Here is a 24,232-nt window from a genome sequence, read left to right as displayed (position 1 = left end):
ATCCGACGCATGCATGACGAACACTTTGTAAAGATCCATTTTGAGGGTTATATTAGCTGTGTAAACTTTGTTAAGGCACTGTTCAAGGCAAGCGCAAGCTCTGTGGGCGTGGACCACGGGATTTAAAGGGGCCGCAGCATAAAATCGGCGCGTTTATAATGATGCCCCAAAATAGGCAGTTAAATTAATAAAAAAAAATCTATGGGGTATTTTGATCTGAAACTTCACAGACACATTCAGGGGACACCTTAGACTTATATTACATCTTTTAAAAACATAATCTAGGGCACCTTTAAAAGAAGTCTCCCAATAAACGGCTAATCTGACAGGTTTTTTTTTTTTTTTTTTCATCAGTTACAAACACCATACACATTCTTAGATAATAGAAAAAGAGAAAAAATATAGCCTAAGAAATATAAGAAATATAATTATCACATTATTGTTTATGCAGGTATTAATCAATGTGGTATATCTCTGACAGAAGGAAAAGAAGCAGGTCATTTTAGTTTGTCAGCGATAAAAAAGAAGTACAGCTGCTTCAGTTATCTCTTTGGAAGCACTATATACTTTATGAGTACCATAGCCATTCCAGTCGAAACCTGTAAAGTCCCCGCACTGCCTAGGGGCCCCCTCAGGAAAGTGTCCACCTCCACCAATACAGAACTGAAAAAATATGAGTACATTAATAACAACAAAGCATATCTATTTCATCATATAACATTGCAGTTGATTTACTTCTGTTGTAATTGTATTACTGTAAATGAATTTACTCTTCATTTATACACTAAAGCTGTTCATGAACATTGTTCAAAATAATTAAATAATCCACAATATTTGTTTAGCTCACATGTTCAGTGTGACAAGCGGTTGGTTTAATGCCCGAACAAAGTGCCATGGCTGCCTTTTCAGTATTGAAGACTCTGAATGTGATGAATCCAGGCTCAAACCATCCTGAAAAAAACAAAACAAAAAAAAAAACACAGAATATATAATTGATGATGGTCTGTCATGATAGGTCCATGTACACAGCATGGCATTCATTAATTAAAGTGATTGGATCTCAACATGATGATGCTTTGTAAATAATAGGCCTACACAACCTGATCTCACAGCAATTTGTACATATTTTACAAGGTGGCTATATTTGTACGAATTCGTATGACCTTACTCATACAAATTAGTACGTTTTTTGCTAAATCGAACGTATTTCACAAGTTCGTATGAATACCTACCCCTAACCCCTCCCCTAAACCTACCGGTAACTTGGATTTAGACAAATCGTATGAATTTGTACGAGTGACCCACGTAAATACATACAAATTGGTTGTGAGATAGAGACCATCACTGAATAATACACAGATTTTATGTCAGTCGATGCAGCTACTTTCTTTAAAAATATTTGAAAAATATTGTCCCAAGAGGAATTGCTGTACCTCTTGTATTAGGTCCATACATATTTTTGGTAGAATCCACATTTCCAGTATCATACACTATTGGAATAGCAGGTCCATTATCAGTTTTGCAAGTCCCGATTCCAAACCTCACAGGGAATTTCTGGGAAAATTAACATAAAAAGTCTTTTTTTTTTTTTTTTACAGAATTGTAGTCTTTTGCCTTTAGCCTATATTTTATTTAAATATTTAAAACTCAAAACTGCTGTCAAAGTTTGTCTGACCTTGAATAAATTGAGAAGGTTTCCTCCATGTAGAGTTAAGAAGCGATTTTCAGTGTGGTATCTCAGGATGGAGGCAGTGCTCCAGTTTTCCATCACCATATTATTAGGAACATGCCACACAGACACATCCTGTGCCGCAATTCCAAAGTATCCAGGATTCTATGACAGAAAGAATACAGACTGTTCATTCATTTTGTAGATTAACATGTTTTAATTGTTGAATGTAATAAAAAATTACCTTATAATCATCACTTGTAGCAGCCTCTGCAGTTCCAAATGTGACTCTGTTTGCCCATGTTCCTTCTCCATCAGGCCGGTTTGCGTTGCTGCCCTGCTCACTAGACCAGCGATCACCAACAGTACACTTTCCATACATGTTGTTTTCATGAACGCTGGCCACCAGCGTCCAGCCGCCGCCCGCAGTGGTCATATCACAAAACGTCTGATAAAGGACCCCACTTGGTGTGATCAGATAGTACAGGCCATCTGCATTAACAGAAGCATTGCTGAGTCACCTAAATTGAGTTATTGCTTGAGATAACAACAACAACAACAACAACAAAATCAAAAATACCATACCCTCATAAACATGATATTTGTCAAGAATTTCTTTGCAGCTTCGAGCAACATATTTAATTCTGTCCAGAAGTTTTTCAAGCTCATGATTGATGTTGGTATCATTAATGCATGGTGCTGCTGTTACTTGTATTCCTTCCTTTGTTCCCAGACTTCCCACTGTAGAAAAATCATAAAAAGAGTAAACACTGGTTAACCCATGGCATTATGTAAGTTTTTCATTTTTTACTCCCACCAGATGGCACCAATCTACCTTCAAAAAAATGGATTTTAAATGCCTTGTCTCTATTTTAACATGGAATACTGCTTTAATTGAAAAATATATTGGAAGCAATTGTGAATTATTTTCAGTGGGGAAAAATAGCTAATAAAATTGTATAAGTATTGTATGCATAGTATCATAACATACCCTCAAAATGTTAAATAATAATCAAAAATATATATTGAAAAAAAAAAAATATTACATTGGTTTTCCTGAAAAAAAGAAGTTACATTTTAAGTGTGACACCTAAACGGAGAGGACTATAGAGTTAAGAGAAATTAGTGTCAATCAAATCAGATAATTACACTTACTTGATTTAGCATCACAGAAGCATAAACTCAGTCCGAGACTGAGAAGGATCCCAAAAAACATTTTTGTAAGAAAGGATGATTTTCTGTCCAGTGTTTCTTGGGAATATCCCAGATGAGTCCCCAGATCTGTTAGATTGTCTTTTAAGGTAGACTATCTGAAGCCTTGAAGCTATCAGTCATCAGCTGAAAACAGACGTCTCAACCGCACCGTGATGTGTGGCAGCAGCAGCAGCGAGAGATATCATATTTATACACACAAGATCAAGCAATAACCTCCAGGATGTCCTGGACATCCAATCATAGTACAGATGTCAAACCGTACCATAAATGGCATATCAAGAAATATAGAGATGTGTGTGTCTATAAAACAAGGGCAGTCTTACACAATAGTAGTCAAAAGTGGTGCCTAAGAAATAAGAAATTAACAGTCTGCATACTAAAGGAGAACAGTTCTTCATGATTAAAATCACTCTGAAAACTTGCAAACCTGAAATGGTGATGTGTTTGGTTCAATGTTTTGTGTGAAGGATGTTTACTAAAAGCAAACGTTGTGATTAAACTGTAATTTTTTCTATTATCTGAACAAGACAGTGTATTAAAGGTGATAGAGAGGATTTTTTCGTCGACTGAGAATCCAAAGACTGTTATTGAGTTTTTGAAATGAGCGCATGCGTAAGAACAGCCCCCTCCTTCACAGCTCATTTCAAAGGAACGCCTCCCAAAACTCGTGCACGAGTATTGGAACACGAGTGTTTACCACCGGCATTCGCTGTGTCGTGTTTTTTGGATTCATTATGTCGGACTCACCGCAGGTCACTCTAATCTGCAGTTGTTACTCCTGTCTCCTGACAAAAACATTGCATGCAGCACCTGTGGAGTGTGGAAAGTTACTGGAGCGTGCAGCCGCGCTCGTCTCTCACAAGGAACGTCACGGCAGTGATTGACAAGCCAGAGGGCCAATCGTTTACGCGATGATCACGTAAATGATTGGCTGATGTTTTTAAGGCCCTACCTCGTGCACAGATGATGTATATTAATATTATTACTTTCAGTGCACCTAATAAATAGTCTTTTATCAGTTAGTAAAGACAGTTTCAAGTAATATTGCAAAAATGTATAAAACAAAACATCCTCTTTAGCACCTTTAACTTACCATTTCCATGAGCCAGTAGTAAAGTAACAGTTTTTTTTTTCTTGGTGTCTAAAGTAGCTTAAGGAAATAATGCTTATTTACATCCTTTTCTTATCAGTTGATGATTGTTAAGACACTAAAGTAAACAGACATTACAGAACTTTAACTGTAAACAAGAACAACAAGAACAAAGGCTTCTTTGTGCACTTTACTGGCAAATATCACGAAAAAGGGATTTGCTGTGTCCCAATTCTCATACTATCCTTCCTAAATAGAATTAGTGTGTCCCAAAGCGTAGTATGTTGAAATGAATATTCCAAAGATACCCGGATGGTCTACTTTTTCCAGTTAGAATCCAAAGTGCAGATCTGTGCACACTTAACAGCTAATATTGCCCACAACACATTGCACTGTGGATGAGGATTCGATTAGAACTACAAAAAGTGTTACACTACTACAAAAATGACAGATGTGTGAGACCGATGTGTGAGACCACAGAGCGGTTTAGATAAAGGGGTTTGAGTGATTAATAATCAGAATCTAACCTGATGAAAAAAAAATTATTAAATGTTATCCACATTACATTTAATTTGCAACAACATCGTGAACTTGTATAATGATGCGTTTGGTCATTAATGTTACAATGCATCATTATGCAAACATGAGGAGAGTTCTCTGTATGAAAGACCCATGACTGGCAGATTAACGTGCGACTACATTTCTCTACGAAACGGTAGGAAATGAAATTTAATTGAATGTGGAGAATTTTAACTGTGACAAGATGATTGACAGGGCAGTTTAATCTTCAAAAATTATGTCAGATTATTGTAAATTCTTAATGTAAATCATATTCTACATCCAATGTACCCAAGTGCCCACTTTGCCTTGTGTATGTGAATATTTATCACCACAAGCCAGGCACAAGTCATGTAAGTCTTCTGTGGAAACAAATTTATTGAGGTAATATTATACATATGGTCATGACACACATCTATTAACCAAATATAAAGCAAAAAAAAAAAAAAAAAAAATAGACCTGATTCTTTTAGCAGGCATTGGCCAATGCAGACAAACACCCCAAATGAGTTGCCATCAGTAATGTTACACAGTAACATTTAGTGTCATGGAAACCCTTGCGGTCCATGAAACCCCCTTTTTTTATTTTTATTTTATCACTTGATGAGGTTCCATGCACATGTTCAGTTACAGGGTGCATGTAACTAAGAGACAGAGCGTCCGTTAAAGACACAAATTTGACGAAGTAATATGTCCCAAAGCTTGCACACTCTTTTGCTACATATTCAAATGTATGTACTTTTTCTTCATAAAAACAGTACATACTTTTAGGGTGTAGTATAAGTAGGCGAATTGCGATGCAGCAATTTTATTTCTTGGGAATCTGACTAGGATCCGGAATCCTATTCTTATCAAGGGACAACCTGTAGACATTGCTGAACAATAAACAAATCATGTTTCAAATTTGGCATCATTCACTCCAAATTTGGCATCATTCACTCCTCATCATGTTGTTATATCTTTTGTCCACACAATAAAAGTCAGAGGATCAATGTGGTATATCTCTGACAGAAGGAAAGCAGGTCATTTTAGTTTGTCAGCAATAAAAAAAAAGAAGTGCAGCTGCTTCAGTTATCTCTTTGGAAGCACTAAATCCTGCATTAGTACCATAGCCATCCCAGTTGAAAGTCCCCGATTTATGATTCAAGATTTATGGGAACAACAGATTCTTAGATATGCTGCACACCTCAACAAGCATGTCTAATCAGTTGAATTCATAAAACTTACAACTTTTTAATTAAAATGTTTGCAATAAAAGGCCCCAATGAAATGTTTATTTTTATGTTTTAATACAAATTTATCAAAAAGGTGGACATGAAGGCATAAAACATTAACAATTTATCTTTTAAAATGTAATCAAAAAATGTTTTTAACAATTCCATTTATTTTTTGGCAAAGTGCTGCACAACAGAGGTTTACTGTTAAAATTAAAACATGGAAGAAAAATTGTGTGATTATTCCTTTAAGTTTTAATAATTTTATTTTTATTATTATTACTATTATTATTATTATTGTGAGAAGTACGTTCTACTGTACAATAGAATTTTATAAAGAACATGTGAGAATAAATCTGTTTACAGACACCAATGATTTTAAAGAACAGTCTCTTCTCTCTTCTGGAATACTTTGCTTTGGTGTTCAAACTGGTTTTCAAACAGCAGCACCACTCTCACTCTTGTACAACAGCAGCGGCTTTGGGTACATGATCTAAAGCTCAAATCTAACTGGATGGCCCATTTCATTGCAGGGCAATGGGGAAAAAAACAACACACTGGTCAAAAAAAAATATCTAACTTTGTCGCGCCGTAATTGAGGAGTTACGTCACAATGTTTTCACTCCTCATTGCATTTCGGGAAGGCATCACCATTTAGAAGGATACGCTATCCGTTACCATGGTTACTTCGACAATGAGATTGAGAGAAATAGCAAAACAGCTTGATATTTGTTTGCATTTTTGCAATATGGTGCAGTTTCTTGGAAAAAAATGGAGAAGAAGGAAACGAAAGGAAAGGTAGAGACTCTCCTCTATCAGGAGAGACTAAATAACACGGTCACCATGATTTTGCCAAGTAAGACATACTCCTGGATCATCATCTTTGTTGATCCTGGAACAACATTCCAATCAACCAATCAGATTTGAGGCACAAGTTTACCGTTTATGTCATGTTTAGGCTTGCAAGCAGGGTTGGATGCTTCTACATCAGTGTTATTCACCTATCTTTCTTCTCTGATTTTAGGGGTAATTTATGGGTAGGATTAGGTTTAGGGGTAGGAATAGGATTAAGACTAAATTTTCAGACTGGAATGTTGTGTGTGAGCGGTGTTAATGGAATGGTAGCCTAGACGAAGGGTACTGATGCATCTGGTGAGTAAGTCTAACGTTAGAGGTTGTCTAGCATCTGGGTGGGTAGGATGAGTTTTTTGGATGCCTTTATATGCCTCTCATAGAAAAGCTGCTATGACGAGAGGATAAAGTTCAAACAGTGCTGAAGAGGCTGAGAAATGCATCAAGTCTAAAAGCTGAGGTGGCCAAGTAGATGCGAACCAACGGCCTTGATAAAATCCCCCGAAGCCAATGGAGGGAGCTGCATCGGTGTAGAGCTGGATACCGATTGGGAGGGACACCAAAGTATTATAGAAAAAGGATAATCTGTTCCACTGTTTAAGGAAGGTTATCAATCATTTTAGCTCGTCACGGCATGAATTGGTTAGAGAGATTTGGTCATCTAACGCAACAACAGAGGATGCAAGGGAGAGAAGATGTGAGATGAAAGCGCGACCTTGTGGGATTATGCGCATTGCAAAGTTTAGATGGCCGAGCAGAGATAGGAGTTTGCGCTTAGAGCAATTTGGGCTGTCTAGTATAATTTCAGATGTATTGTACTCAGGGATGCTGTCACGACTCGGCCAAGTGTGGTTTAACAGGAACTCGATGAAGACGAATTAGTAATAACAGGCTTTATTAGCAGAACAGAACGTACCCAAACCAAGTATGTTCATGGAATATTTTCAGTGTAACTTATTAACTATGAAACCTAAAGTAGGTTTTGAATCTATTGTTTGAACAGCATTGTCAACCCATTGGTTTTATTTGAACATTATACATTTGTTTCCATTTGTTAAAAAAAAAAAAAAAAAAAAAAAAAAAAAAATATGAACATTGAGAAGTTAAAAGTAGGTTATATGTAGTGATCGACCGATGTATCTGTTTACCGATATTTTTCCCGATATTTAAGCATTTTTCCATAATCGGGTATCGGTTTTGTAATATCGGATTCGCCGATTTACGGCGCCATCTTGTGGCCGTTTTGAGATTTCCGCCATTGCAGCCCGGGCGTCTGAGGAGATCAGTCAACAACAACTCAGTGCACAGGTAAAGTATATTTTCTACTTGGTTTGCTTTAATTAATCAACTTTATTTAACATAACAGACATGCACAAATGAGATCTGAGACATAAATTCCTGATATAGTTAATTTATGCAGCTTGTTTCTAAACAATTGAGACGAACTCATTGAGTCACGTAGTGTAATTCGTCATGTCCTGCCCCAATAAAGACGTAACTTTACATGAATTAAATAAAACAGACATGAATGAGTGCATGTTGAAAATAAAAGCGCTGAATTTAATTCTCTATCTGTTGTATTTGCTCACCATTAGTCTAGAAGAAAAAGTTCGTTCATATTGCTTAGCAACTGACGGATGATCAGGAGGCTTAAGCACGGCCACTGAATGAAACTTTTGACAAGATTATCTTGTTTAAACACCCTAGATTATATTATCATTTACTACATAACAATTATTTCGCTAATACACATATAAATATAGCCTACCGCTTTGTGGAAATTAATTATTTATTATCTCCATGCGCGATCGCGGTTGATTAAGTTATAGTCAAACAGCACTTTGTCAGTTGGCATTTCATGATTTAACGTTAGATTAAATTTAGATCATAAAATGTCAACTGACAAGTGCTGTTTAACTTTATATAGTCTCGGAAAAAAAGTTCGTTCATATTGCTCAGCACCTGAATGGGTTGATGATCAGGAAGCCTCAAGCACGGCCACTGCATGAAATTTTTGACAAGATTATCTCGTTTAAACACCCTAGATTATATAATCATTTGATTTACTACATAACCATTATTTAGTTAATAAATATAACGGGTTTTTTTTTTTGTATGCAAGGAGGGAGTGATTGTTATAAATAAAATGGTTTGTTCAGCTCATTTGTGTTGTAATAATTGTCAAAAACAGAAGTATAACAGTAAATAAATATCGGTTCTGCATATCGGTTATCAGGTACATAAACATGCAAATAATCGGTATCGGTATCGGTTATAAAAAATCAATATCGGTCGATCACTAGTTATATGCATTAAAAGAAGTCTCCCAATAAACGGCTAATCTGACAGGTTTTTTTGTTTTTGTTTTTTTCATCAGTTACAAACACCATACACATTCTTAGATAATAGAAAAAGAGAAAATATATAGCCTAAGAAATATAAGAAATATAATTATCACATTATTGTTTATGCAGGTATTAATCAATGTCGTATATCTCTGACAGAAGGAAAAGAAGCAGGTCATTTTAGTTTGTCAGCGATAAAAAAGAAGTACAGCTGCTTCAGTTATCTCTTTGGAAGCACTATATACTTTATGAGTACCATAGCCATTCCAGTCGAAACTCGCAAAGTCCCCGCACTGTCTAGGGGCCCCCTCAGGAAAGTGTCCACCTCCACCAATACAGAACTGCAAAAATATGAGTACATTAATAACAACAAAGCATATCTATTTCATCATATAACATTGCAGTTGATTTATTTCTGTTGTAATTGTATTACTGTAAATGAATTTACTCTTCATTTATACACTAAAGCTGTTCATGAACATTTTTCAAAATAGTTAAATAATCCACAATATTTGTTTAGCTCACATGTTCAGTGTGACAAGCGGTTGGTTTAACGCCTGAACAAAGTGCCATGGCTGCCTTTTCAGTATTGAAGACTCTGAATGTGATAAATCCAGGCTCAAACCATCCTGAAAAAAACAAAAAAAAACACAGAATATACAAATGACGATGGTCTGTCATGATAGGTCCATGCACACAGCATGACATTCATTAATTAAAGTGATTGGATCTCAACATGATGATGCTTTGTAAATAATAGGCCTACACAACCTGATCTCACAGCAATTCGTACATATTTTACAAGGTGGCTAATTTGTACGAATTTGTACCACCTTACTCATACAAATTAGTACGTTTTTTGCTAAATCGAACGTATTTCACAAGTTCGTACGAATACCTACCCCTAACCCCTCCCCTAAACCTACCGGTAACTTGGATTTAGACAAATCGTATGGATTTGTACGAGTGAACAACGTAAATACATACAAATTGGTCGTGAGATAGCACTGGCCTACACCATCACTGAATAATACACAGATTTTATGTCAGTCGATGCAGCTACTTTCTTTAAAAATATTTGAAAATATTGGCCCAAGAGGAATTGCTGTACCTCTTGTATTAGGTCCATACATATTTTTGGTAGAATCCACATTTCCAGTATCATACACTATTGGAATAGCAGGTCCATTATCAGTTTTGCAAGTCCCGATTCCAAACCTCACAGGGAATTTCTGGGAAAATAACATAAAAATTCTTTTTTTTTTTTTTTTTTTTTTTTTACAGAATTGTAGTCTTTTGCCTTTAGCCTATATTTTATTTGAATATTTAAAACTCAAAACTGCTGTCAAAGTTTGTCTGACCTTGAATAAATTGAAAAGATTTCCTCCGTGTAGAGTTAAGAAGCGATTTTCAGTGTGGTATCTCAGGATGGAGGCAGTGCTCCAGTTTTCCATCACCATATTATTAGGAACATGCCACACAGACACATCCTGTGCCGCAATTCCAAAGTATCCAGGATTCTATGACAGAAAGAATACAGACTGTTCATTCATTTTGTAGATTAACATGTTTTAATTGTTGAATGTAATAAAAAATTACCTTATAATCATCACTTGTAGCGGCCTCTGCAGTTCCAAATGTGACTCTGTTTGCCCATGTTCCTTCTCCATCAGGCCGGTTTGCGTTGCTGCCCTGCTCACTAGACCAGCGATCACCAACAGTACACTTTCCATACATGTTGTTTTCATGAACGCTGGCCACCAGCGTCCAGCCGCCACCCGCAGTGGTCATATCACAAAACGTCTGGTAAAGGACCCCTCTTGGTGAGATCAGATAGTACAGGCCATCTACATTAACAGAAGCATTGCTGAGTCACCTTAATTGAGTTATTGCTTGAGATAACAACAACAACAACAACAACAACAACAAAATAAATCAAAAATACCATACCCTCATAAACATGATATTTGTCAAGAATTTCTTTGCAGCTTCGAGCAGCATATTTAATTCTGTCCAGAAGTTTTTCAAGCTCATGGTTGATGTTGGTATCATTAATGCATGGTGCTGCTGTTACTTGTATTCCTTCTGTAGTTCCCACTGTAGAAAAATCAGTTACTTGTATTCCTTCCTTAATTCCCACTGTAGAAAAATCATAAAAAGAGTAAACACTGGTTAACCCATGGCATTATGTAAGTTTTTCATTTTTTACTCCCACCAGATGGCACTAATCTACCTTTAAAAAAATGGATTTTAAATGCCTTGGAACATGGAATACTGCTTTAATTGAAAAATAATTGAAAAATATATTAGAAACAATTGTGAATTATTTTCAATGGGGAAAATAGCTAATAAAATTGTATAAATATTGCATGCATAGTATCATAAAATACCCTCAAAATATTAAATAATAATCAAAAATATATATTGAAAAAAAATATATTACATTAGTTTTCCTGAAGAAAAAAAAAGTTACATTTCAAGTGTGACACCTAAATGAAGAGAGTTAAGAGAAATTAGTGTCACTCAAATCAGATAATTACACTTACTTGATTTAGCATCACAGAAGCATAAACTCAGTCCGAGACTGAGAAGGATCCCAAAAAACATTTTTGTAAGAAAGGATGATTTTCTGTCCAGTGTTTTTTGGGAATATCCCAGAAGAGTCCCCAGATTTGTTTTTTTAGGTAAACTATCTGAAGCCTTGAAGCTATCAGTCATCAGCTGAAAACAGACTTCTCAGCCGCACCGTGATGTGTGGCAGCAGCAGCAGCGAGAGATATCATATTTATACACACAAGATCAAGCAATAACCTCCAGGATGTCCTGGACATCCAGTCAGAGTACAGAGGTCAAACCGTACCATAAATGGCATATCAAGAAATATAGAGATGTGTGTGTCTATAAAACAAGGGCAGTCTTACACAATAGTAGTCAAAAGTGGTGCCTAAGAAATAAGAAATTAACAGTCTGCATACTAAAGGAGAACAGTTCTTCATGATTAAAATCACTCTGAAAACTTGCAAACCTGAAATGGTGATGTGTTTGGTTCAATGTTTTGTGTGAAGGATGTTTACTAAAAGCAAACGTTGTGATTAAACTGTAATTTTTTCTATTATCTGAACAAGACAGTGTATTAAAGGTGATAGAGAGGATTTTTTCGTCGACTGAGAATCCAAAGACTGTTACTGAGTTTTTGAAATGAGCACATGCGTAAGAACAGCCCCCTTCCTTCACAGCTCATTTCAAAGGAACGCCTCCCAAAACTCGTGCACGAGTATTGGAACACGAGTGTTTACCACCGGCATTCGCTGTGTCGTGTTTTTTGGATTCATTATGTCGGACTCACCGCAGGTAACTCATAATCTGCAGTTGTTACTCCTGTCTCCTGACAAAAACATTGCATGCAGCACCTGTGGAGTGCGGAAAGTTACTGGAGCGTGCAGCCGCGCTCGTCTCTCACAAGGAACGTCACGGCAGTGATTGACAAGCCAGAGGGCCAATCGTTTACGTGATGATCGCGTAAACAATTGGCTGATGTTTTTAAGGCCCTACCTCGTGCACAGATGATGTATATTAATATTATTACTTTCAGTGCACCTAATAAATAGTCTTTTATCAGTTAGTAGAGTCAGTTTCAAGTAATATTGCAAAAATGTATAAAACAAAACATCCTCTTTAGCACCTTTAACTTACCATTTCCATGAGCCAGTAGTAAAGTAACAGTTTTTTTTTTTCTTGGTGTCTAAAGTGGCTTAAGGAAATAATGCTTATTTACATCCTTTTCTTATCAGTTGATGATTGTTAAGACACTAAAGTAAACAGACATTACAGAACTTTAACTGTAAACAAGAACAACAAGAACAAAGACTTCTTTGTGCACTTTACTGGCAAATATCACGAGAAAGGGATTTGCTGTGTCCCAATTCTCATACTATCCGTCCTAAATAGAATTAGTGTGTCCCAAAGCGTAGTATGTTGAAATGAATATTCCAAAGATACCCGGATGGTCTACTTTTTCCGGTTAGAATCCAAAGTGCAGATCTGTGCACACTTAACAGCTAATATTGCCCACAACACATTGCACTGTGGATGAGGATTCGATTAGAACTACAAAAAGTGTTACACTACTACAAAAATGACAGATGTGTGAGACCGATGTGTGAGACCACAGAGCGGTTTAGATAAAGGGGTTTGAGTGATTAATAATCAGAATCTAACCTGATAAAAAAAAAATTATTAAATGTTATCCACATTACATTTAATTTGCAACAACATTGTGAACTTGTATAATGATGCGTTTGGTCATTAATGTTACAATGCATCATTATGCAAACATGAGGAGAGTTCTCTGTATGAAAGACCCATGACTGGCAGATTAACGTGCGACTACATTTCTCTACGAAACGGTAGGAAATGAAATTTAATTGAATGTGGAGAATTTTAACTGTGATAATTCTTGTGATGATTGACAGGGCAGTTTAATCTTCAAAAATTATGTCAGATTATTGTAAATTCTTAATGTAAATCATATTCTACATCCAATGTACCCAAGTGCCCACTTTGCCTTGTGTATGTGAATATTTATCACCACAAGCCAGGCACAAGTCATGTAAGTCTTCTATGGAAACAAATTTATTGAGGTAATATTATACATATGGTCATGACACACATCTATTAACCAAATATAAAGCAAAAAAAAAAAAAAAATAGACCTGATTCTTTTAGCAGGCATTGGCCAATGCAGACAAACACCCCAAATGAGTTGCCATCAGTAATGTTACACAGTAACATTTAGTGTCATGGAAACCCTTGCGGTCCATGAAACCCCCTTTTTTTTTTTAAATTTTATCACTTGATGAGGTTCCATGCACATGTTCAGTTACAGGGTGCATGTAACTAAGAGACAGAGCGTCCGTTAAAGACACAAATTTGACGAAGTAATATGTCCCAAAGCTTGCACACTCTTTTGCTACATATTCAAATGTATGTACTTTTTCTTCACAAAAACAGTACATACTTTTAGGGTGTAGTATAAGTAGGCGAATTGGGATGCAGCAATTTTATTTCTTGGGAATCTGACTAGGATCCGGAATCCTATTCTTATCAAGGGACAACCTGTAGACATTGCTGAACAATAAACAAATCATGTTTCAAATCTGGCATCATTCACTCCAAATTTGGCATCATTCACTCCTCATCATGTTGTTATATCTTTTGTCCACACAATAAAAGTCAGAGGATCAATGTGGTATATCTCTGACAGAAGGAAAGCAGGTCATTTTAGTTTGTCAGCAATAAAAAAAAGAAGTGCAGCTGCTTCAGTTATCTCTTTGGAAGCACTAAATCCTGCATTAGTACCATAGCCATCCCAGTTGAAACAAGTCCCCGATTTATGATTCAAGATTTATGGGAACAACACATTCTTAGATATGCTGCACACCTCAACAAGCATGTCTAATCAGTTGAATTCATAAAACTTTAACAACTTATTAATTAAAATGTTTGCAATAAAAGGCCCCAATGAAATGTTTATTTTTATGTTTTAATACAAATTTATCAAAAAGGTGGACATGAAGGCATAAAACATTAACAATTTATCTTTTAAAATGTAATCAAAAAATGTTTTTAACAATTCCATTTATTTTTTGGCAAAGTGCTGCACAACAGAGGTTTACTGTTAAAATTAAAACATGGAAGAAAAATTGTGTGATTATTCCTTTAAAAAATAAAGTTTTAATAATTTTATTTTTATTATTATTACTATTATTGTTATTATTGTGAGAAGTATGTTCTACTGTACAATAGAATTTTATAAAGAACATGTGAGAATAAATCTGTTTACAGACACCAATGATTTTAAAGAACAGTCTCTTCTCTCTTCTGGAATACTTTGCTTTGGTGTTCAAACTGGTTTTCAAACAGCAGCACCACTCTCACTCTTGTACAACAGCAGCGGCTTTGGGTACATGATCTAAAGCTCAAATCTAACTGGATGGCCCATTTCATTGCAGGGCAATGGGGGGAAAACAACACACTGGTCAAAAAAAAAAATCTAACTTTGTTGCGTCGTAATTGAGGAGTTACGTCACAATGTTTTCACTCCTCATTGCATTTCGGGAAGGCATCACCATTTAGAAGGATACGCTATCCGTTACCATGGTTACTTCGACAATGAGATTGAGAGAAATAGCAAAACAGCTTGATATTTGTTTGCATTTTTGCGATACGGTGCAGTTTCTTGGAAAAAAATGGAGAAGAAGGAAACGAAAGGAAAGGTAGAGACTCTCCTCTATCAGGAGAATAACACGGTCACCATGATTTTGCCAAGTAAGACAAAGATGTTGATCCTGGAACAACATTCCAATCAACCAATCAGATTTGAGGCACAAGTTTACCGTTTATGTCCTGTTTAGGCTTGCAAGCAGGGTTGGATGCTTCTACATCAGTGTTATTCACCTATCTTTCTTCTCTGATTTTAGGGATAAGTTATGGGTAGGATTAGGTTTAGGGGTAGGAATAGGATTAAGACTAAATTTTCAGACTGGAATGTTGTGTGTGAGCGGTGTTAATGGAATGGTAGCCTAGACGAAGGGTACTGATGCATCTGGTGAGTAAGTCTAGCGTTAGAGGTTGTCTAGCATCTGGGTGGGTAGGATGAGTTTTTTGGATGCCTTTATATGCCTCTCATAGAAAAGCTGCTATGACGAGAGGATAAAGTTCAAACAGTGCTGAAGAGGCTGAGAAATGCATCAAGTCTAAAAGCTGAGGTGGCCAAGTAGAACCAACGGCCTTGATAAAATCCCCCGAAGCCAATGGAGGGAGCTGCATCGGTGTAGAGCTGGATACCGATTGGGAGGGACACCAAAGTATTATAGAAAAAGGATAATCTGTTCCACTGTTTAAGAAAGGTTATCAATCATTTTAGCTCGTCATGGCATGAATTGGTTAGAGAGATTTGGTCATCTAATGCAACAACAGAGGATGCAAGGGAGAGAAGATGTGAGATGAAAGCGCGACCTTGTGGGATTATGCGCATTGCAAAGTTTAGATGGCCGAGCAGAGATAGGAGTTTGCGCTTAGAGCAATTTGGGCTGTCTAGTAACGTGGAAGAGACCAGAATTATTTTGTCAATTTTCTCTTTGGGTAAAGAAGCCTGGAATTTAGCAATGTCCAGATTAATGCCTAGGAATTCGATGGACATGGCTGGGCCCCTGGTTTTGTCCTGGGCGATCGGAACACCCTGCTCAGAAAAAACCTTTTGGACTGTAATGAGATGCGCTGCTGGGATGGCATCAGGAGGCGAGATGATTACGAAGTCGTCAAGCAGGTGAATAAGGTAAGGAATTGCGTAGTTGTTAGAAAGAATCCAGCAAATTGCTTCAGATCGCATGTCAAAAATCTTGGGTCTACTTTTGCATCCGAAAGTTAGGCAAGTAATATTTTTCATGCCATCAGACGCGGAATAAATGCCACGAGTCTGGGTGGATGGGCATCACTTTAAATGCCAAAATAATGTTGACTTTGGCGAGCCAAGCGCCACAACCAGCGTATTTGATTAATGATATTGCTTGGTCAATGTCGTGGTAGTGAAGAGAAAACTCTTCAAGTGGGATGAGGCTGTTTATGCTTGGAAACGGACAAGGCTGAGAGGTTGATTATTAAGCGTTTTATACCAGAGAATTTTCTTGTAGCCACTCCAATAGGGCTGATGCAAAAGTTTTCAAAAGGAGGAATATAGAAAGGTCCAATCATGAAGCCTGAATTAACTTATTGATCAAGTTGTCCACTGTGTCGGGTTCTGTAAGAGCAGATTGAAGATTATCACAAATCATATTTTGTGAGGGAATGCTTTCTAGAGTTGGTTCAAAACCATGCTCGAGACCAGACATCAAATATTTAGTAAATTCAGGATCAGGGTGCTGAGACAATTCCGATGACAAACATAAGTTCACATAAGTAATTTCTTGAATTTTTATTGGTAGATTTTCTTACAGGGCATATAGTGTGGGTGTGAGCGCCGCCACAGTAATTGCAAATGTGATTGCAGACCTGTCGTCTCGAGGAAAAGGCTGTGGCTCTTCCAGAGGAGTCAAAGTTTGTAGTAGCTGGCTGTGGAACGTGACTTGTTGATTTTTCTTGGTTAGGAACTGGAATTGGAGGAATTGACGGATTTCCTTGGGGACAAGTTGTGGTGGAATGGGCGAGCGACCTACAAACTGCACAGGAAAAATTTCGAACACTCAGGAAGATTTCGTTGTGGAAATCCGTGTAGGGGTAATCGGGGCACTGATTCCGTTGGGCGGTTTGAACGGGGCAATTTGCTGAAAACAGCTTGTGGTAAGTGTAAAAATTTGATCCCCCTTAGGATAACGCAAGCTCTGCCACTATCACGAGATAGTCATTCAGCTATGGGGAAAAACAGCGCAGATAATTTCTGTGTATCGACCAAATGCGATGCAAAATTATGAAAATGAAAAGATTTGAGATGAGATATTATTTGGATTTTTTAAGGTGACTGAAAAGTCGCCACAATCAATCTGGCGATTAGAATCGGATGGGGAAGCAGGGAAAGGAGTGATGATAGTTCAATATCCGCACCTGATAAAATCTGCGCTCTGATTTTGCTGGCGACAGGGGGCGGTTCTGAAGCAATGGCGTTTGGAGGTATGGGCATCTGCGTTAGGGGGAAGACAGTGGCTGGTAGGGGCGGGTAATTCCGTACAGTGCTGGAAAAACCCGTGGAGTGAGGCTGATTAGAGGATGGAGGAGGGTAGCAGCATTCCTAGCAGCAGCGGAATCTGGGGCCTGGCCCAGGCTCGCTGAAGGCCCACTGCCCCTACCTGATGATTAGCCATGGTCCAGTCTTGCTGTAGAGGAAGACTGGGTTTGGGAGGTACGTGGTTTTTTAACCTTACCGATTTTAGTTGCTTTAATGGAGACCTTAGAGGGAGATGAGGGTTTAAAAGGAGCACAAGTTGACTGCAGATTAGTATATAATTGATATAGTTCTGATTTATTCATCCCTTTCAAAAAATGGACATCCGTGCTGATCAATGCTTGCCTTAATCCCAGCACTGTCCATTTCTCGATTGCAGGAATGTTTGGCTGGGCCATGGAGTAGGAGGATGTCGATGAAGACGATGAGGAAGAAGGTGTCTGTCTCATCGGTGGAGGTGAGGGCTGGTCTAGACGTCTCGAAGTGTGGATAGCGGAGCGGATGGGCTGGCGACCGCGCAATGGTCCCCTGGAGCATAGGTTTTATCAGCTGGCAATTTTCAATGCACATTTAAGAGTGCAAGTTGCAACTATTATTAACAATAATGGAAAGATGAGACTTATCAGTATGTCACAATATCACCCTGTTTGGACTTTATTTTCTGTTTTGCTGCCAGTCTGTCATCATATATGATAGTTATGCATTTCTATTCACAAGCTTGCAATTCGTTTCGATATCAGTCATTTTGGATATACTGTATATCAGGTACAGTACATGGCAAATTTTCTCAAGAAAAAAAAACTCAACTACTGCTGTAAAATATACATATGAATCAGTTGGTACTACAATAATATTGAAGGATAAAATGAACTGATTTGTATGCAAACTTAAATTACACTTACATTTTTATAATAATAAAGTTATTATAGGCCTACTAACTAAAATTATTTCTACTCCAATTCGTTTTTTGAAATATTAACATTTAAATGGTGGCTGTCAACTTGACGGATTTATTCAAACATGCATTATATAGGGTATTAAACAACATTAAAAATTATAATATGTAATATGGTGCATATATTTTTATACTGTTAGATTATTGCTCCCGAAGTGTCCCTCATCCCAGTCCTCTTAATTGACCCTTCGCTAAGCCCCGCCCTCCTTAGTTACTGTTGCTACGCCTGTCAAGCTTTCGCGCCTGGCAAGTCTATTACAGTATGTATGCACCGGTGTCAGACATTCCCATGGAGATAATTAGTCATTTTTGGCGAACAGGTGAAATATCTGAGAGAGCAAGACAAAAGGGACTGCAGTATGCATTTGAGGGATATATCCACAACATAATATGCAACTGATTAGAAAATAATTTAATCAAAATTTAAGCTAAAGCCTATAGGTCCCAGCGCAAGCAGCAGCTGCCTCATACGCTGACCATTCAAATGGGGAACAGCTTTGTTCATGCACAGCAGGGTAAGTGAAATTTGTGAAAATAATCTAATTATTATAAATCAGACAGCTTATCCATAAGTCTTGTGAAATAAACACAAGACAATAGCCTGACCACTTTTCAATGATAACATTCTCCCGCTTATATTTTTAGCACATAAGTGATTACTGTTAATGAACTGATTACGTTTACATACCAACCTTTTCCTTGGAGATCTCCGGCAAGCCCCCTGATGTTCCCTCCCTAACCCGGGAGAGCCGCAATCGGATTGGGGTACTCAGGGGTAGGCCATCCATTAACAAAATGCTAAAATATTTTTTAAAGTATGTCAGTCAGCCTCCGTCTTGCCTTTAATCATCTTATTTTCCGTTCAAATATATGCATTATGAACAAAGAACTGTCATTATTTCCAAGCAATGATGTGGTGAGTTAGCTAGCGAGCTAACATTAACGTCCTCTTACCTTGGAGCAAACGTAGGTGTTTTTGTTAATCCTGTCGACATTTAGTTGTGAATGAGGCCTTCCACACTGCTTGATCCACGTCCAGTATTTCTCCCCTTGGGTTTTAGGTTTCACGAAGGGAAAAAATTCCACCACCCTGTCCAAACTTTTAGGATACCGGGTATCAGATTTACACAATCCATGGAAGAAGCCTCATGGAAGTTGTTCTGGTACATAAAGAAAACCAGATGTTATAGTATAGACTATAGCTTTAACAGAGGACAAAAGACCCTCTGTTTACCTTCCTTCAATGCTGAGACCAACACTTTAAACATAAAATCTTTCATCTACCTGACTAACGAGTTTATAGTCACTGAATATGTTTGTTCTGAGGTAAATGTATGTAATGTAACATTGTTTACAAGCCGTTTTATTAATGTCTTTCCGCGGTTGAAACACTGATTGAGCGATTACACTAGACATGATAGGGATTTCGGTAAGTTGTACTGTATCTTTTAACATACCTTCAGATGTTCATTCATGTTTATTTCATGCTGTAACTGGTTTTAAAGCGGAGGAGAGGATCAGTTCACATGCGCTTCACTGAACTGAGGCGCTACAGCGAACGCAACATTAGAGAGCACCAAAATGGTATTTAACCTATGTTTTTTTTTTCCATAGTAAAATGGGCAGAATTTTACCAGACCAGCCGATTGTCCTGCAGGTGACTGTTCTTACGATGCACTTAGGGCTTTATGATTACTCTAGAGCACTCGTAGATCTACGATGATTTTCAAGTGCTACTTAAGTTACAATGCTTTTGGCAAACAGACCGTAATATTAAAGGGTTAGTTCACCCAAAAATGAAAATGATGTCATTAATGACTCACCCTCATGTCGTTCCAAACCCGTAAGACCTCCGTTCATCTTCGGAACACAGTTTAAGATATTTTAGATTTAGTCCGAGAGCTTTCAGTCCCTCCATTGAAAATATATGTGCAGTATACTGTCCATGTCCATAAAGGTAATAAAAACATCATCAAAGTAGTCCATGTGACATCAGTGGGTTAGTTAGAAGTTTTTGAAGCATCTTATATAGATTTTGGTCCAAAAATAATAAAAAATGCGACTTTATTCAGCATTGTATTCTCTTCTGGAATCCTTTCCATTGAATTGATTCCATTGAATTGATTCCATTGAATTGATTCCATTGAATCCTTTCATCTGTCGGCGTTGGTAATGCACTTTTACGTCGTTGTTTTTGGCGATTAGGACATCCGCGACATGCACACTTACGCACCATTTTAAAAAATAGCTTGAATACAGCGTGCGTCTCCCTCAGACTGTAAACGAAACTCTGGCGCACCAGATAACACGTCAGCAGCGTCTTACGTCAGCAGTGCGCTGCGGTTCACTGAACCCGAGTCGTGAACCCGGATGAACAACAGACCCGGAAGAGAATACAATGCTGAATAAAGTCGTAGTTTTTGTTATTTTTGGACCAAAATGTATTTTAGATGCTTCAAAAACTTCTAACTAACCCACTGATGTCACATGGACTACTTTGATGATGTTTTTATTACCTTTATGGACATGGACAGTATACTGCCATACATTTTCAATGGATGGACAGAAAGCTCTCGGACTAAATCTAAAATATCTTAAACTGTGTTCTGAAGATGAAAGGAGGTCTTAAGGGTTTGGAACGACATGAGGGTGAGTCATTAATGACATAATTTTCATTTTTGGGTGAACTAACCCTTTAAGGTAATTTTCTTAATATTTAAGATCCAGATATCTTAGATAGATTATTATGATTTCAATTGATTTGCTAACCTCTGCAGCATTTTTTTAAAAATAGTGTACTTTTCACGAGTGGCTGTAAGTGCACAAAGACGAATAACTCTATCAAAACTTTAATCCAATAATCCACAGAATACATCGAAGAATTACAGGGGAAACATCCACATAAGACGAGACCGGACAAAAAACTGAACAAAACAAAGAGTATACTGTATATTCACAGGCTAAATGAGTTAATGAAATAGAACGACAGGTGAACAGAATCATTAATCAAAGGAACACACTAGAAAACTTGGTCACACAGGCAAACAGAACTAAAACACAATGAAACTAAACCAAAACAGAGCACACGTCACAGTTTGTCATCAGCCAACTGACAAATGTTTAATTAATTCCCCAAAACATTAATACCTTGAAAGAAATTAATATTTGCATAACAAGAATGAACCTGTGTGACAAGCAGAAAAAGAAACTGAAAGATTGGGCAGCCTTATGCCCTTTAGAAAGAAAAAAATCTACAGGAAGTCCCATGAATCATTATAATGCAGCTGCTACACTCTGTGTATTCAGGGTTGTAATTGCCTTTCTAAAAAAATCCAAATTTAAAGTATTCTAATGTTGCAGACATGAATTTGTGTTCCACTGTATCGAACACCTTATTAAAATAATAGAAGTTGACTGTAATCTGTGATATCAAGAATAAAACAAATGTTGTTGCACATACAGTGGGTATGGAAAGTATTCAGACCCCCTTACATTTTTCACTCTTTGTTATATTGCAGCCATTTGCTAAAATCCTTTAAGTTCATTTTGTCCTCGTTAATGTACACACAGCACCCCATATTGACAGAAAAACACAGAATTGTTGACATTTTTGCAGATTTATTAAAAAAGATAAACTGAAATATCACATGGTCCTAAGTATTCAGACCCTTTGCTGTGACACTCATATATTTAACTCGGGTGCTGTCCACTTCTTCTAGTCATCCTTGAGATGGCTCTACACCTTCATTTGAGTCCAGCTGTGTTTGATTATACTGATTGGACTTGATTAGGAAAGCCACACACCTGTCTACATAAGACCTTACAGCTCACAGTGCATGTCAGAGCAAATGAGAATCATGAGGTCAAAGGAACTGCCTGAAGAGCTCAGAGACTCAGAGCTCAGAGAATTGTGGCAAGGCACAGATCTGGCCAAGGTTACAAAAAACTTTCTGCTGCATTTGAGGTTCCTAAGAGCACAGTGGCCTCCATAATCCTTAAATGGAAGACGTTTGGGATGACCAGAACCCTTCCTAGAGCTGGCCGTCCGGCCAAACTGAGCTATCGGGGGAGAAGAACCTTGGTGAGAGAGGTAAAGAAGAACCCGAAGATCACTGTGGCTGAGCTCCAGAGATGCAGTCGGGAGATGGGAGAAAGTTGTAGAAAGTCAACCATCACTGCAGCCCTCCACCAGTCGGGGCTTTATGGCAGTGTGGCCCGACGGAAGCCTCTCCTCAGTGCAAGACACATGAAAGCCCGCATGGAGTTTGCCAAGATGGTGAGAAATAAGATTCTCTGGTCTGATGAGACCAAGATAGAAATTTTGGGCTTAATTCTAAGCGGTATGTGTGGAGAAAACCAGGCACTGCTCATCACCTGTCCAATACAGTCCCAACAGTAAGGCATGGTGGTGGCAGCATCATGGTGTGGGGGTGTTTTTCAGCTGCAGGGACAGGACGGCTGGTTGCAATCGAGGGAAAGATGAATGCGGCCAAGTACAGGGATATCCTGGACGAAAACCTTCTCCAGAGTGCTCAGGACCTCAGACTGGGCCGAAGGTTTACCTTCCACAAGACAATGACCCTAAGCACACAGCTAAAATAACAAAGGAGTGGCTTCACAACAACTCCGTGACTGTTCTTGAATGGCCCAGCAAGAGCCCTGACTTAAACCCAATTGAGCATTTCTGGAGAGACCTAAAAATGGCTGTCCACCAACGTTTACCATCCAACCTGACAGAAATAGAGAGGATCTGCAAGGAGGAATGGCAGAGGATCCCCAAATCCAGGTGTGAAAAACTTGTTGCATCTTTCCCAAAAAGACTCATGGCTGTATTAGATCATAAGGGTGCTTCTACTAAATACTGAGCAAAGAGTCTGAATACTTAGGACCATGTGATATTTCAGTTTTTCTTTTTTAATAAATCTGCAAAAATGTAAACAATTCTGTGTTTTTTCTGTCAATATGGGGTGCTGTGTGTATATTAATGAGGAAAAAAAATGAACTTAAATGATTTTAGCAAATGGCTGCAATATAACAAAGAGTGAAAAATTTAAGGGGGTCTGAATACTTTCCGTACCCACTGTATGCCTCCCTTTGTCCTCTTGGCAAACGATAACTCCCAATTATAGCCATGTCATCAAGGATTTCCAAGTGGTTTGATGCTCTCTGATGAAGGCATTTAAAGTCACCAGTCTACTTCGTGGTTATCTCTGTCTTTGTCTTTCTCTGACCCTTAACTGAAGAACACGCTGTAGTGCAGCCATGATTTCCTTTGCAAGTCTAGTGAGGTGTGAACTCTATATACTATCCTTACTTGAAGGAACCATGTGAAGGTAATCAGGCTGTGAAAATGTTCACATATCCCACTGCCTATCATCAATTTAAGTAATCACATTAGGCTCTGCCTTGAAAAAAAGTGAAGGCATGCTTAGAAAGGCATGCTTAGAAATTGTACAGATTACATCTTACTTAAATCTATCCTCTGTTTGTAATGTTCATAATGACCAAAAGTTGTGCTTCTTAATATGTATACATAGAATAGTGCTGGTAAAACATGTCTGCAATAAACTTTTTTCTCTGTACCTGTAGAACTGTATTGACTAGATGAAGTACATATA

The 24,232-nt window shown here is 37.7% G+C and overlaps 2 protein-coding genes across 4 annotated transcripts in view; both read right to left on the bottom strand.

Annotated features, from left to right (window-relative positions):
* Positions 1 to 276: 276 nt before the first annotated feature.
* Positions 277 to 3,039, bottom strand: LOC125247114 (intelectin-like). The gene is made up of 7 exons (XM_048158318.1): positions 2,825 to 3,039; positions 2,255 to 2,410; positions 1,914 to 2,161; positions 1,676 to 1,834; positions 1,434 to 1,554; positions 848 to 951; positions 277 to 663 (listed from the first exon to the last, which is right to left on the bottom strand). The coding sequence occupies exons 1-7, from the start codon at positions 2,883 to 2,885 to the stop codon at positions 511 to 513; spliced, it is 1,002 nt and encodes a 333-aa protein (XP_048014275.1). The 5' UTR covers positions 2,886 to 3,039; the 3' UTR covers positions 277 to 510.
* A 6,074-nt stretch (positions 3,040 to 9,113) lies between these two features.
* The window catches only part of LOC125247107 (intelectin-like), a 31,702-nt gene continuing 16,583 nt past the window's right edge, over positions 9,114 to 24,232 (bottom strand). Inside the window, exons 1-7 of one of the 3 annotated variants that reach the window (XM_048158301.1) lie at positions 11,490 to 11,600; positions 10,894 to 11,082; positions 10,543 to 10,790; positions 10,305 to 10,463; positions 10,055 to 10,175; positions 9,469 to 9,572; positions 9,117 to 9,284 (exon numbers count right to left, since the gene is read on the bottom strand). In XM_048158301.1, coding sequence (XP_048014258.1) covers positions 9,132 to 9,284; positions 9,469 to 9,572; positions 10,055 to 10,175; positions 10,305 to 10,463; positions 10,543 to 10,790; positions 10,894 to 11,082; positions 11,490 to 11,550 — 1,035 coding nt within the window. In that variant the 5' untranslated portion in view covers positions 11,551 to 11,600 and the 3' untranslated portion in view covers positions 9,117 to 9,131. Of the gene's footprint in view, positions 9,285 to 9,468; positions 9,573 to 10,054; positions 10,176 to 10,304; positions 10,464 to 10,542; positions 10,791 to 10,893; positions 11,083 to 11,489; positions 11,601 to 24,232 lie in introns of those variants that run through there. The other 2 variants (XM_048158303.1, XM_048158304.1) reach the window with 2 other exon arrangements.

This window comes from Megalobrama amblycephala, linkage group LG15 (assembly GCF_018812025.1).
Source record: "Megalobrama amblycephala isolate DHTTF-2021 linkage group LG15, ASM1881202v1, whole genome shotgun sequence".
Classification (NCBI taxonomy): Eukaryota; Metazoa; Chordata; class Actinopteri; order Cypriniformes; family Xenocyprididae; genus Megalobrama; species Megalobrama amblycephala.
Note: the sequence above shows the minus strand (reverse complement) of the source record. Positions and strands in the feature narration are given on the sequence as shown.